The following is a 12450-nucleotide window of genomic DNA, read 5'->3' on the forward strand; positions in this document are numbered from 1 at the left end:
ATTCAATACTGTTGGCAGAGCGGACTGTAATAACCTAATCTAGGCCAGTGATTCCCAACAAGGGTGCCTCGGTAACCTGCCAGGGCCACAACACTCCGGTAGGGGATGAACATGCCTTCGTGCAATGCTAGCTCTGTCCTTAGGATATTCTTTGTCTTTTGGTAAAAATGATTTGATAGCGGTGCCCTGAGGAAATCGTTTTTGTTCCCCAGGGGTTCCCTGAGTCTGAAGATGTTGGGAAACATTGCTCAGGCTCTTGTGTACAATATACACATATATAAGCATATGGAAGAGATTTCTAGTAAAAAAACCCCTAAATTTACAAAAATAGCAGAACCAAGTAAATGACGGAATTCCATCGGTTATATAATAACTTATGATTAAACTTCTCAACTCATTATCAGGATCTTCTATAATTCACTTCTTCTCCTTATATTTCCCATATTGTGTCTCGTTTTCATCACGACAGAATAAAATGATTCCCCCAGTAGTTCCTAGATCTCAGACAAGGCTGGAGTTTTTGGAGAGACTCTCTGTTCTTGTCCATGGTTGGTCCAATCACCTGGATACCAGAAATATGCCATGAGCACGATGGGTATGTAAATATAAGGCTACGGTTCTCTGCAATGGCCACTGCATGGAAAGACATGGAGATGAAGCCAGTGGTGAACCTAGCCTCTCTGCTGCCTGAGGCGGACGATCAAAAGACGCCCCCCCCCCCCCCCCGTATTGAGTCCGGGGGGAGGGGGTTGTTTATCTTTTGATCGGCCGCCTCAGACAGGGGGGGGGATTGGGGGTGCTAGCAGTAGCATTACAATAAATTACAACTTTACAATAAATACAATGCAATGTGATATTTTGTGCAGTAATACTCACAGGAGACGTCTTCCCACATTTCCCGTCTCTTCCCTTTGGACCGCCATGACCACTTCTTCCAGCTGTGACTTGACTCAGTAAAGTTTGAAACACAGACATCTTTGACTCCTCACTTCTCCACACATCCAACCCCTATATATATATATATATATATATATATATATATATATATATATATCGAGAGAGAGAGAGAGAGAGAGAGAGAGAGAGAGATATAGAGAGAGAGATATATAGATATATATATAGATCTCACAGCAGCCCCTGCAGCCTATATTATGCCCCACAGTGTATGAGCTGACAGAGGTGACGCTGCTGTAGAAAGTAGGGGAGGATCCAGCAGGAGAAGGAGGCGGCGCAGGATCTTGTTCTCGCATTTTCAGCGCTGAGGCCCGCCCCCATCGCTGCCAGAGAACTAATTTACATACCGGTAAAAAGTGGTATTACTTGGGAACGGCGCGGCGGAGATCCCATCTAAAGGTAGGAGACAAATAGCCTTTCTAAAGGCTATTCCGACGTGTTAGCCACAGAAAAAAAAAGTTTTTTAATGGTAGAATCCCTTTAATAGAGGTTGCAGGGGGGCCACTGTAGGGCATAATAGAGGTTACAGGGGCCACAGGGGACCCTTCAAGCTCTATTATGCCCCACAGTTGCACACTCATGAACTATTATTATACTCAGGGGTCTTTTCAGACCCCGAGTATAATAATCGGATCCCCAGGGGAGGTGAGGGAACATAATAAACACTGTTACTCACCTCTCCGGGATCTGATCTTACTCCTAGCAGGCTTCGGGTCTGTATGGTAATGTGTCAGACGTCACGTGGTCTGGGATATTACCAGATAGGCCCAAAGCCTGTGGTAACAGTAACAGCCTGTAACCATACAGGCCAAAAGCCTGTGCTAGCAGTAACAGGCTATTACTACTAGCACAGGCTTCGGACCTATATAGTACTGCTAGCACAGGCTTTGGGCCTATATGGTAGTATCCCAGACCACGTGACGTCTGACACATTACCATATGGCCCCGAAGCCTGCTAGGATTAACACCGGATCCCGGAGAGGTGAGTATCAGTTTATTATGTTCTCTCACCTCTCTGGGGCTCCGATTATTATACTCGGGGGTCTGAAAAGACCTCCGAGTATAATATCAGCGGCAGTGGGATCACGGCCTGGCCCGGGCCTATTCACTACCGCCTGCCGCGGCCTAAAGTACAAGGGGAAGCGGGGGCGGCAGTGAGCAGGTCCGGGTTGGTAATAGGCCGCTGCCTGCTGGTAGATACTCCAGCAGGCAGCGGCCTATTATAAAACAAAAAAAGAGTTACTGTATATACCACGCGCTGCTGCTGCTCCCGCATCCTCTTCTCCCACAGGACGTCTGTGTATCAGCGTAGGCGGCGTCATCACGCCGCCTACACTGATACGTAGATGTCTGAACCAGCGCAAAGAGAGCGGCAGCTCTCCTTGCGCTGGTTCTGAGGGGGGAAAAAAAACAAAAAAAAAATGCCGGGCTGCCGCCCGCCCCTGGACCGCCGCCCGAAGCGGGCACTTCACATTGCCTCATTAGAGGTGTGGCCCTGGATGAAGCTACTGCTGCAGTGATAACTCTGGTTCTTGGCTGTTACTTAACCAAGGGCAGACTAACCGCATCATGGATGCCATGATCAATAGCAGTCACACCCCCTAGAGGGTCCAAGGGCAAGATCGCAGGATCCGAGGGGTTGCCAAAGCAGCCAGGAGGCCAGGCATTGGCCTATGCACAGTTCCTATACGGAACTTATGTGCGATGTTCTGCAGTACTATGTATTGCAGTACATTGCACTTGAGATCTGAGATGGTTAATGGGGTCCATTGGTTTAATACTGCAGGACTCTCCTCTCTGCCAATTTTAGACGGAGTCTCCAATGCAGATGTGAACCTGGCCTAAAAAATATATATTCAAAAAGTTTAAAATAAAGAATAATAAATAATAAAAAGTAATAAAAATACACCTTTACATTTAAGAGACATAATGTCAGCTAACCCCGTGTGCATATCAGCCCCAACTATACAAAAATAGTGTTATTTATCCCGTACGGTGAACACTGTAAAAAAATGTAACAATGTATACCATAATGCTCAAACTAACGTATTTTGGTCACTTTGCTTTCCCCCAAAAAATAACAAAAAAAAAATTATAAAAAAGTCACATAACAAACATTGGTAGCAATAAAAAAAGTACAACTTGTCCTGCAAATAAAGAGCCCTGACGTATCTGTCCACAGTACGGGAAAACAAATTATAGGCGTCAGAATTTGATGACCCCGGGAAATTCCTTCATTTAGAAAAATAAAGTTTTATTTGTATAAGCCGTAAAACGTAATAAAACCAAAATCAATCAGTTATCGCGGTAATCGTAATGGCCCACTGGAGAAAGTGAGGAGAGTCCAGAAATAAGTGGCGCTATTGTACACCTTATAGTTCGGAGAACCAACTCCCGGGTGCTGCTCTGCATCCCAGTATGGAGTCAGATGAGATACATGGAAGAACAAAGACAAGGGGGCGCTCACCTATTCAAAGAAATTTTCTTTAAAAACTTATTTCTTTGAAAGCGAAGAAATAAAACAATCCAGGAGGGAGGAATGACATGCAAGGCGTGCGCAACAGGCGTGGGCAACAGGCGTCAGCAACAGGCAATGGGCAACAGGTGTGGGCAACAGTCGTATCACGCCGGCTCAGGCGCTTTCTCAAGCCAAGTATGTGTCAAACAACAAGCAAAGTTAGACAGGTATATACAGTCCCAGAATAACAAGGGTTTATGCACTAACACCTGGGCGCTCGTACGCATCACAACAAAGACATTTTTGAACCTGAAAACTTTATAGTGAAACAGGATTTTTTGAATCGTCTTCTCTCATGTGTTTTCAAACTAAATAAAGAGATGTTGAATTAAACGGCTTATCTGTCTTTTACTATTTCATAAATTTCACATTGAGAAAAACCTTAAAGGGATTATAGAACGTTTAAAAGGGACAAAAAAGGCAAAAGCCTGATTGCGCATGTGCATACATGAGCGGTCCAGATTTCAACCAATCAGAACATTGCCAACACTGGACAAAGCTACCATGTTAATGGAGAGCGAACGCCGTATAAAATACATGCAGGAAATTATGGTGTGACCTTTGCACTTTGGAGGAGGAGTCCTGGAAGTGATGATCCCGCCCCCACAGATATCATCCTGATCTCATCATTCAGTCTGTCTGGGATCACATGAAGAGACAGACGGATTGGAGCAAGTAACATCCACAGAAGATCTGGGCTTTGTCCTCCAAGATGGCGGCAGGAGCAACCTCCCTGCTAAGTTCTGCCATAACCTGCAAGAAAAACTGATGGAAGGCAAAGGGTAAAGGTCACACTGAATATTGATGGGATCTACATTTCTCTTCATTCACAAAAATAAACTATTAACCCTTCTATTTCTGGAAACTTTCTTACTGGGCTGCATTTTCTCCAGAGACATTCCTAGGTTTATAGCTTGGAAACCAGAACCGCTTCTCTGTTACGGACTTGGATTTGTAACCACTGAGCCATCAGTTTGTCCATCAGAACTTTTGGAACATTTTGTTGTTTTCCATTATACAGAATTTCCTGAAGCAAAGGAAAACCCTGGAGGAATTGGCCGATTTCACATCAGGAGTCTCCGCCGTGCTCATTAACTTTCTTGTTGTTGAGGGAATTTCTGCCCTCGGGAGACGACACCATCTCCCATATATACACACATACACATACATACATATATATACCCTTCATGTTCCGGATCAAACGTCCTAATGAAACCAAATCTTTCCATTTTTATCCTATCACCTCCCACCCAGATTATTCTATGACACGTCTTCATATCCTAAGTGTCCGGCTCCATCCTCTCCGCCCTGACCTCCTGAACTTCTCTCAGCCTCAATTCTTCTACTTTTTAGGATTTCTTGCTACTTTCTCCACTTTTTCCATGTAACTAAAAAACTGATCTCTTTCTGGTCTGATCCAGATCTAGGGCTACAGCTCTGAAAGATTATCAAGGACAAAAAGCAAACAAGACTCAGGTAGGAAAGATGGGAGGAATGACATGAGATGAAGGTCTCATGAGGAGATCACATGACATCTCCACCATTTCTCCTTATAAAGCCTCGGCACGCTTGGATTTTAGCTTTATCCATCTTTTTTGTGCATTTCTCCACTTTGGGCGCGGTGTTGACAGCTCAATATGATTGTTCAGACTCCACTGACGCCATGTTCCCGTAGATCGCACTGCCTCCACCGACGCCATGTTCCCATAGATCGCACTGCCTCCACCGACGCCATGTTCCCATAGATCGCACTGCCTCCACCCACGCCATGTTCCCATAGATCGCACTGCCTCCACCGACGCCATGTTCCCAGAGATCGCACTGCCTCCACCCACGCCAAGTTCCCAAAGATCGCACTGCCTCCACCCACGCCATGTTCCCAGAGGTCGCACTGCCTCCACCGACGCCATGTTCCCAGAGATCACACTGCCTCCACCGACGCCATGTTCCCAGAGATCGCACTGCCTCCACCGACGCCATGTTCCCTGAGATCGCACTGCCTCCACCGACGCCATGTTCCCAGAGATCGCACTGCCTCCACCCACGCCATGTTCCCAGAGGTCGCACTGCCTCCACCGACGCCATGTTCCCAGAGATCGCACTGCCTCCACCCACGCCATGTTCCCTGAGATCGCACTGCCTCCACCGACGCCATGTTCCCAGAGATCGCACTGCCTCCACCCACGCCATGTTCCCAGAGATCGCACTGCCTTCACCCACGCCATGTTCCCAGAGATCGCACTGCCTCCACCGATGCCATGCTCCCATAGTGCACCCTGATGCCATGTCTGCCCCCGGTAACTAATGCCCCCGCCATCCACATGATATAAACATGGCACAGGCCTAGAAATAGGGAGAACATGTAGTCCTTGTGACACGATGACTGCTGCACAATGACCGCCCTTGTTTCCTCTTACAGTAATAATTTACTGCTACTGTTTGTTATTCTGTCCATAACAAGAATCCGTCCTGTAAAGCGGATCTGTCCTCCCGTGGTCTGTCACCCTAATCTAAGAAACTTCAAACCTGATGTCAAATATGGCTTATTATTACAGACATTGACAGACTCCATATTTTTTCCTTTTCTTGATCTTGAGAATCATTTTCCATGAATTAATGATATATGCTTAACCCTTTCCTGCTCTGAGCCGTACTATTACATCATGTTGAACATATAGTAAATGTCATAGTCAGCTGTCATGACGTCTGGGTCTCAGCTATGTAAAGCCGGGATCACACTGGGCATTTTGGTCAGGATTTTAACACGGAATCCGCGTAAAAAAAACACCTCCCATTGAATTTAATGGGATCTGGAATCCACCGCAGTCTGCGGCACAAACACTCCGGAGCGGAATGCCACGACTTGATGCCGCTGCACTGTATGCTAGTCTTTTTTTGGACCGGATTCTGACACGGCCTCCACCTCAAAATCCGGTTCAAAAAACCCCATGTGAACCTGGCCTTAAATGATCAGGAGCCAGGACAAGCTGCAGGAGTCGCAAAATGCTCCAATTCTGGAGGCCTAATCCTTCAGATGTCGTGATCAATAGTGATCAAAGCATCTGGATGGTTACGGGATCACATACAGAAGTATTGTAATGCATTGTACTGGGAATCAGGAGAGATCAGTTCCCCCCCCCCCCCCAAAAAAAAAAAAGAAAAAGGTAAAAATGTATAAAAATAAATAAAATTAAACGTAAAAAATTGAGAATTTTAAAACATAATGTAAACAAAACAAGTTAACAAACCTATTCAGTGTCTGCGCACAAGTCCACACTATTTAGAATACGTGTAATTTATCCGGTGCAGTATACGCCATGAGATATATATATATACCGCAATGTGCAAATGATTGTGCTTTGGTCACCTCGTCTCCCCAATAAATTGTTATAAAAAATGATTAAAAGTTCTACATACACAAAATTGGTTCCAATAAAAACTACGACTTACCTCGCCAAAAAAGAGCCCTTAATATCTCCGTCAAAAAACAATTTAAAAAAATGATGGATGTCCAAATTCGCTGACCCCAGGAAATGTATTTTTATTTTTGAAAAAAACTGCATTTTATTTAAAGTGGTAAAAAATAATAAAACCAATATAAATATGGTATCGCCGTAATCCTAATGAGACGCTATGTCAGAGCACACACAGAAAATAATGATAGAAATGATGAGTTTTGGAACACGGAGATAGAAAATATAAAAAAAAGTCGATAAGCAAAGCGGTCCAAGTTTTTAAATGGTTAATTTTGGTCAGTGGTTTGAGGTGTGTTCCAAAACCCCCCGATCGTTCTGCCTTTGCACTCACATTGGCTCCACATCTATTCATGTGTGTATGAAAGTTTTGTGATTTGAAAAATGAAACATTTATGTTTGCACCAAAAAAATGTGAAAATTGACTGTAACTGGGTGAGCAGAGGGCAGGATTTTGCAGCCTATTATATCTGTAGTCTGGTGTCAATGTTAGTTTTTGGCACAGACATCTTGGAAATATATATATAGCATATCACCCCAGACCCGCAGATAGATAGGTTAGTCTGCAGGGCTGCGGTGATATGCTGGTTCTGGTGACAGTAACCTATCTATCTGCAGGGCTGGGGTGATATGCTGGGTCTGGTGACAGTAACCTATCTATCTGTAGGACTGGGGTGATATGCTGGTTCTGGTGACAGTAACCTATCTATCTGCACGGCTGGAGTGATATGCTGGTTCTGGTGACAATAACCTATCTATCTGCAGGGCTGGGGGGATATACTGGTTCTGGTGACACTAACCTATCTATCTGCAGGGCTGGGGTGATATGCTGGGTCTGGTGACAGTAACCTATCTATCTGCAGGGCTGGGGTGATATGCTCGTTCTGGTGACACTAACCTATCTATCTGCAGGGCTGGGGGGATATGCTGGTTCTGGTGACAGTAACCTATCTATCTGCAGTGCTGGAGTGATATACTGGTTCTGGTGACAGTAACCTATCTATCTGAGGGGCTGGGGCGATATGCTGGTACTGGTGACAGAAACCTATCTATCTGCAGGGCTGGGGTGATATGCTGGTTCTGGTGACAGTAACCTATCTATCTGCAGGGCTGGAGTGATATACTGGTTCTGGTGACAGAAACCTATCTATCTGCAGGGCTGGGGTGATATGCTGGTTCTGTTGACAGTAACCTATCTATCTGCAGGGTTGGGGTGTTATGCTGGTTCTGCTGACAATAACCTATCTATCTGCAGGGCTGGGGTGATATGCTGATTATGGTGACAGTAACCTATCTATCTGCAGGGTTGGAGTGATATACTGGTTCTGGTGACAGTAATCTATCTATCTGAGGGGCTGGGGTGATATGCTGGTTCTGGTGACAGTAACCTATCTATCTGCAGGGCTGGGGTGATATGCTGGTTCTGGTGACAGTAACCTATCTATCTGCAGAGCTGGGATGATATGTTGGTTCTGGTGACGGTAACCTATCTATCTGCAGGGCTGGGGTGATATGCTGGTTCTGGTGACAGTAACCTATCTATCTGCAGGGCTGGGGTGATATGCTGGTTCTGCTGACAGTAACCTATCTATCTGCAGGGCTGGGTGATATGCTGGTTCTGCTGACAGTAACCTATCTATATGCGGGGCTGGGGTGATATGCTGGGTATTGGACACCATAGATGATCATTGACAATGGACTGATGTAAGACAATATATTTCTTCTTATAGATGGATCCTGATCTCTCACTTTCTCTCTTGGCACCTTCTGTGATCTCCAATTCCTCCAGCATCCAGTTTGTCCTCCTGGGTTTCTCAGATGTTCCTTACATCCGGTTCTATCTGCTTTTCCTCGTCTTCATGATGTACCTGTTTACACTCCTGGGGAACCTGCTCATCATCTCCTGTATCTTGTATAACAGAGCTCTCCATTCCCCCATGTTCTTCTTCCTTGCTAACCTCTCTCTTGTGGACATCTGTTTTGTCTCCAGCACCATCCCAACCCTTCTCTCCACTCTACTGTCTGACATGAGATCTCTCAGTTTCCTGTCTTGTATTGCACAAATGTTTTCCTTCATCTCCTTTGGAAACTTGGAAAACAACATCCTCGCTGTCATGGCCTATGACCGGTACGTAGCCATCTGTAGACCGCTGTGGTACCAGTCCAAGATGAGTAGTAGTTTCTGCATTGTGCTGGTGGTCATCTCCTGGGTGGCTGCCTGTGGTCACTCACTTCTCCATACTCTCATGGTAACTACACTTCAATACTCGGGAATAAAGCAAGTCAATCATTTCTTCTGTGAAATCGCCCAAGTCTTGTCAGTTTCCGATTCTGACACTACAACCAACTTCTCCCTCATCCTCACGGAGGGGGCTGTATCTGTGGGCGTCCCATTCCTCTGTATCATCCTGTCTTACACCTTTATTCTTCTGGATCTCATTCACCTTCACTCCATGGAAAGTATGCAGAAGACCTTCTCCACCTGCTCCTCCCACCTGACCACTGTCTGTCTGTTCTATGGGACAATCACTGCTGTCTATTTCCGTCCTTCAGCCAACTCTGTAGGTCTAGGAGAACGAGTAACCACTTTAGGATACACTCTGCTGACCCCCATGATGAATCCCATTATATATGGACTGAGAAACAAAACCATGAAGAAAGTCATAAGCAAAGTGATCCAGTAGAGTCGCCAAAATCTTACGTCTTCATGTGGTCATCTCCTACCCAATGTCACCAGCTCCATTCTAGTAATCATTGTACAATTATATAGACAATAAACGAGAATTCTTACATTATAGTAGTTACATTCTTGTACATAGGAGTAGTATTATAGTAGTTATATTCTTGTACATAGGAGGTAGTATTATAGTAGTTATATTCTTGTACATAGGAGCAGTATTATAGTAGTTACATTCTTGTACATAGGAGTAGTATTATAGTAGTTACATTCTTGTACATAGGAGTAGTATTATAGTAGTTATATTCTTGTACATAGGAGCAGTATTATAGTAGTTATATTCTTGTACATAGGTGTAGTATTATAGTAGTTATATTCTTGTACATAGGAGGTAGTATTATAGTAGTTATATTCTAGTACATAGGAGTAGTATTATAGTAGTTATATTCTTGTACATAGGAGTAGTATTATAGTAGTTATATTCTTGTACATAGGAGTAGTATTATAGTAGTTATATTCTTGTACATAGGAGCAGTATTATAGTAGTTATATTCTTGTACATAAGAACAGTATTATAGTAGTTATATTCTTGTACATAGGAGGTAGTATTATAGTAGTTATATTCTTGTACATAGGAGTAGTATTATAGTAGTTATATTCTTGTACATAAGAGCAGTATTATAGTAGTTATATTCTTGTACATAGGAGTAGTATTATAGTAGTTATATTCTTGTACATAGGAGCAGTATTATAGTAGTTATATTCTTGTACATAGGAGGTAGTATTATAGTAGTTATATTCTTGTACATAGGAGTAGTATTATAGTAGTTATATTCTTGTACATAGCAGTAGTATTATAGTAGTTATATTCTTGTACATAGGAGCAGTATTATAGTAGTTATATTCTTGTACATAGGAGTATTATAGTAGTTATATTCTTGTACATAGGAGTAGTATTATAGTAGTCATATTCTTGTACATAGGAGTAGTATTATAGTAGTTATATTCTTGTACATAGTAGTATTATAGTAGTTATATTCTTGTACATAGGAGCAGTATTATAGTAATATTCTTGTACATAGGAGCAGTATTATAGTAGTTATATTCTTGTACATAGGAGTATTATAGTAGTTATATTCTTGTACATAGGAGTAGTATTATAGTAGTTATATTCTTGTACATAGGAGTAATATTATAGTAGTTATATTCTTGTACATAGGGGCAGTATTATAGTAGTTATATTAGATTGCCTGTATAATACCGTCCTCTACATTTAGTACAATAACTCTGTAGTTGATCATTTTCTTTCTCAGTGCGGTTTGGTTGGTTTCTTCCTGATGTGACGTCTGAGCCCTCCTTTGTATTCTGGGGTTATCTTTGCAGCTTATGCTCTTTATCCGTCTTCTTCGCATCTCCCGTTTATGTTATTACACTATTTTATTTTGCTATATAGCGCCGTCATATTCTGCAGTGCTGTCACATTGTCACTATAGATCTGAGAGGGTTTCTGATAACAGTAATAACTACAGGCTGCAGGAAATTGATGATAAAGTCACTTTCCTGATAACGAGATCATTACAAAGACTGTTAGAAATCGGACATGAAACATACAGCTTAGGCCTTACATACATGGCTATATTATGGCACCGTGTGATATTGAGCTGTAGCCCATAGACTTCCACCACGTGCCACTGATTTTATACACCAGCCCTATTCCAAAATTCTTTTCTACAGCAGCACCAAGATCCCCTTTGCATCTACTATGAATTATACAGATCACGCTACCGGGAGTTACATGGTCGATTTGGAGGTTTTCATGGTAACTTTAAAGTATAAATTTCTTTCAAAGAATTTATCCCGATATAGTGCTAAACAGATTAAGGTCCTGCACTGCCCCCCGCAGGTTGTCTGAATAACTGCGCAAATACTTCCTGACAGATAATAAGCAGTGCACTAGTAATTGATAACACAATTGGTTGCACCACCAAAGATCACTGCTACCCTACGACTACTCGGTCACACTGTGATCTCAAGGAGACAGTGACTGCAAATTCTAATTGCAAAAACATTGAACATCTTCGGATCGCAGTGCAGGTCCATTCACTTAGGGCAACACTGTGATCTTTGGTCACACAAAAGAAGTCACGGTCATAATAGCTTTGTGGCCTATCCTAAAACCAACTATCGCGGTGGTCCCTCTGGTGATGCCAAAACAAAAATTCTTCTAAAGGAGTCTGTGGGTTCTAGCACCAGGATGTGAGCAGCAGATCCTTTACGTCTTGCAGTGGTTGCTGTGGATCTTGAGATTTACATTTTGTTAAAGATCTTTTTTTTCTCCCTGTCTGAATGCTGAAAGTAGCCAAAGTACAGCACGTGGGTATCTCTGGCACTCCATTAAAATTAAGAGGTGTGCGAGCTGCCATCACGCCATTCAGAAGGGGGACAAAAGTTGCCCCTTCTCCTGATCAGTGGAGTACGAGTAGTCGGACCTCAATGATCTGCCAAGTTCTATCATTTGCTTTGATGAGTAATCCCCTTTAGATCATAAGAAAAACACAATATAAATTTGGGATCGCACAACCTCATTATCGTTGCAGCAAAGTGAAAAGGCGTAAATTTGTAGTCGGAAGGGTTTAAGTTGCACCATCAAAAAATACATCTCATCCCTAAAAACATGAGCCTTCATGTGGCTGCACTGTCATTGCTCTTGGAAGAAGAAAGTACAAAATTGAACAAATCTAAAATTGGTGGAAGCAGAAAACTAAAACGCACAGGAGCCTCCTCGCGAGATCCTTATGGTCAGTAACAAGAACAGAAATCGGTTTTGT

At 43.1% G+C, this 12450-nt stretch overlaps 1 protein-coding gene across 1 annotated transcript; it reads left to right on the forward strand.

The window, feature by feature from the left end:
• The first annotated feature begins 3547 nt into the window (after positions 1–3547).
• Positions 3548–9629, forward strand: LOC142185517 (olfactory receptor 1f45-like). The gene is made up of 3 exons (XM_075260944.1): positions 3548–3639; positions 4894–4948; positions 8676–9629. Exons 1-3 carry the CDS (start codon positions 3548–3550, stop codon positions 9627–9629), a joined length of 1101 nt encoding a protein of 366 aa, XP_075117045.1.
• Positions 9630–12450: the final 2821 nt, after the last annotated feature.

Source organism: Leptodactylus fuscus, chromosome 11 (genome assembly GCF_031893055.1).
Source record: "Leptodactylus fuscus isolate aLepFus1 chromosome 11, aLepFus1.hap2, whole genome shotgun sequence".
Taxonomy (NCBI): Eukaryota; Metazoa; Chordata; class Amphibia; order Anura; family Leptodactylidae; genus Leptodactylus; species Leptodactylus fuscus.

Bases quoted from the DNA above. Each gene is read 5' to 3' on its own strand.
- LOC142185517 (XM_075260944.1), top strand. From the start codon at position 3,548: ATGGGCAACAGGTGTGGGCAACAGTCGTATCACGCCGGCTCAGGCGCT. The intron at 3,640-4,893 runs GTATATACAGTC...GGTCTGATCCAG, and splicing joins CAACAAGCAAAGTTAGACAG to ATCTAGGGCTACAGCTCTGA. The intron at 4,949-8,675 runs GTAGGAAAGATG...TTCTTCTTATAG, and splicing joins AAAAAGCAAACAAGACTCAG to ATGGATCCTGATCTCTCACT.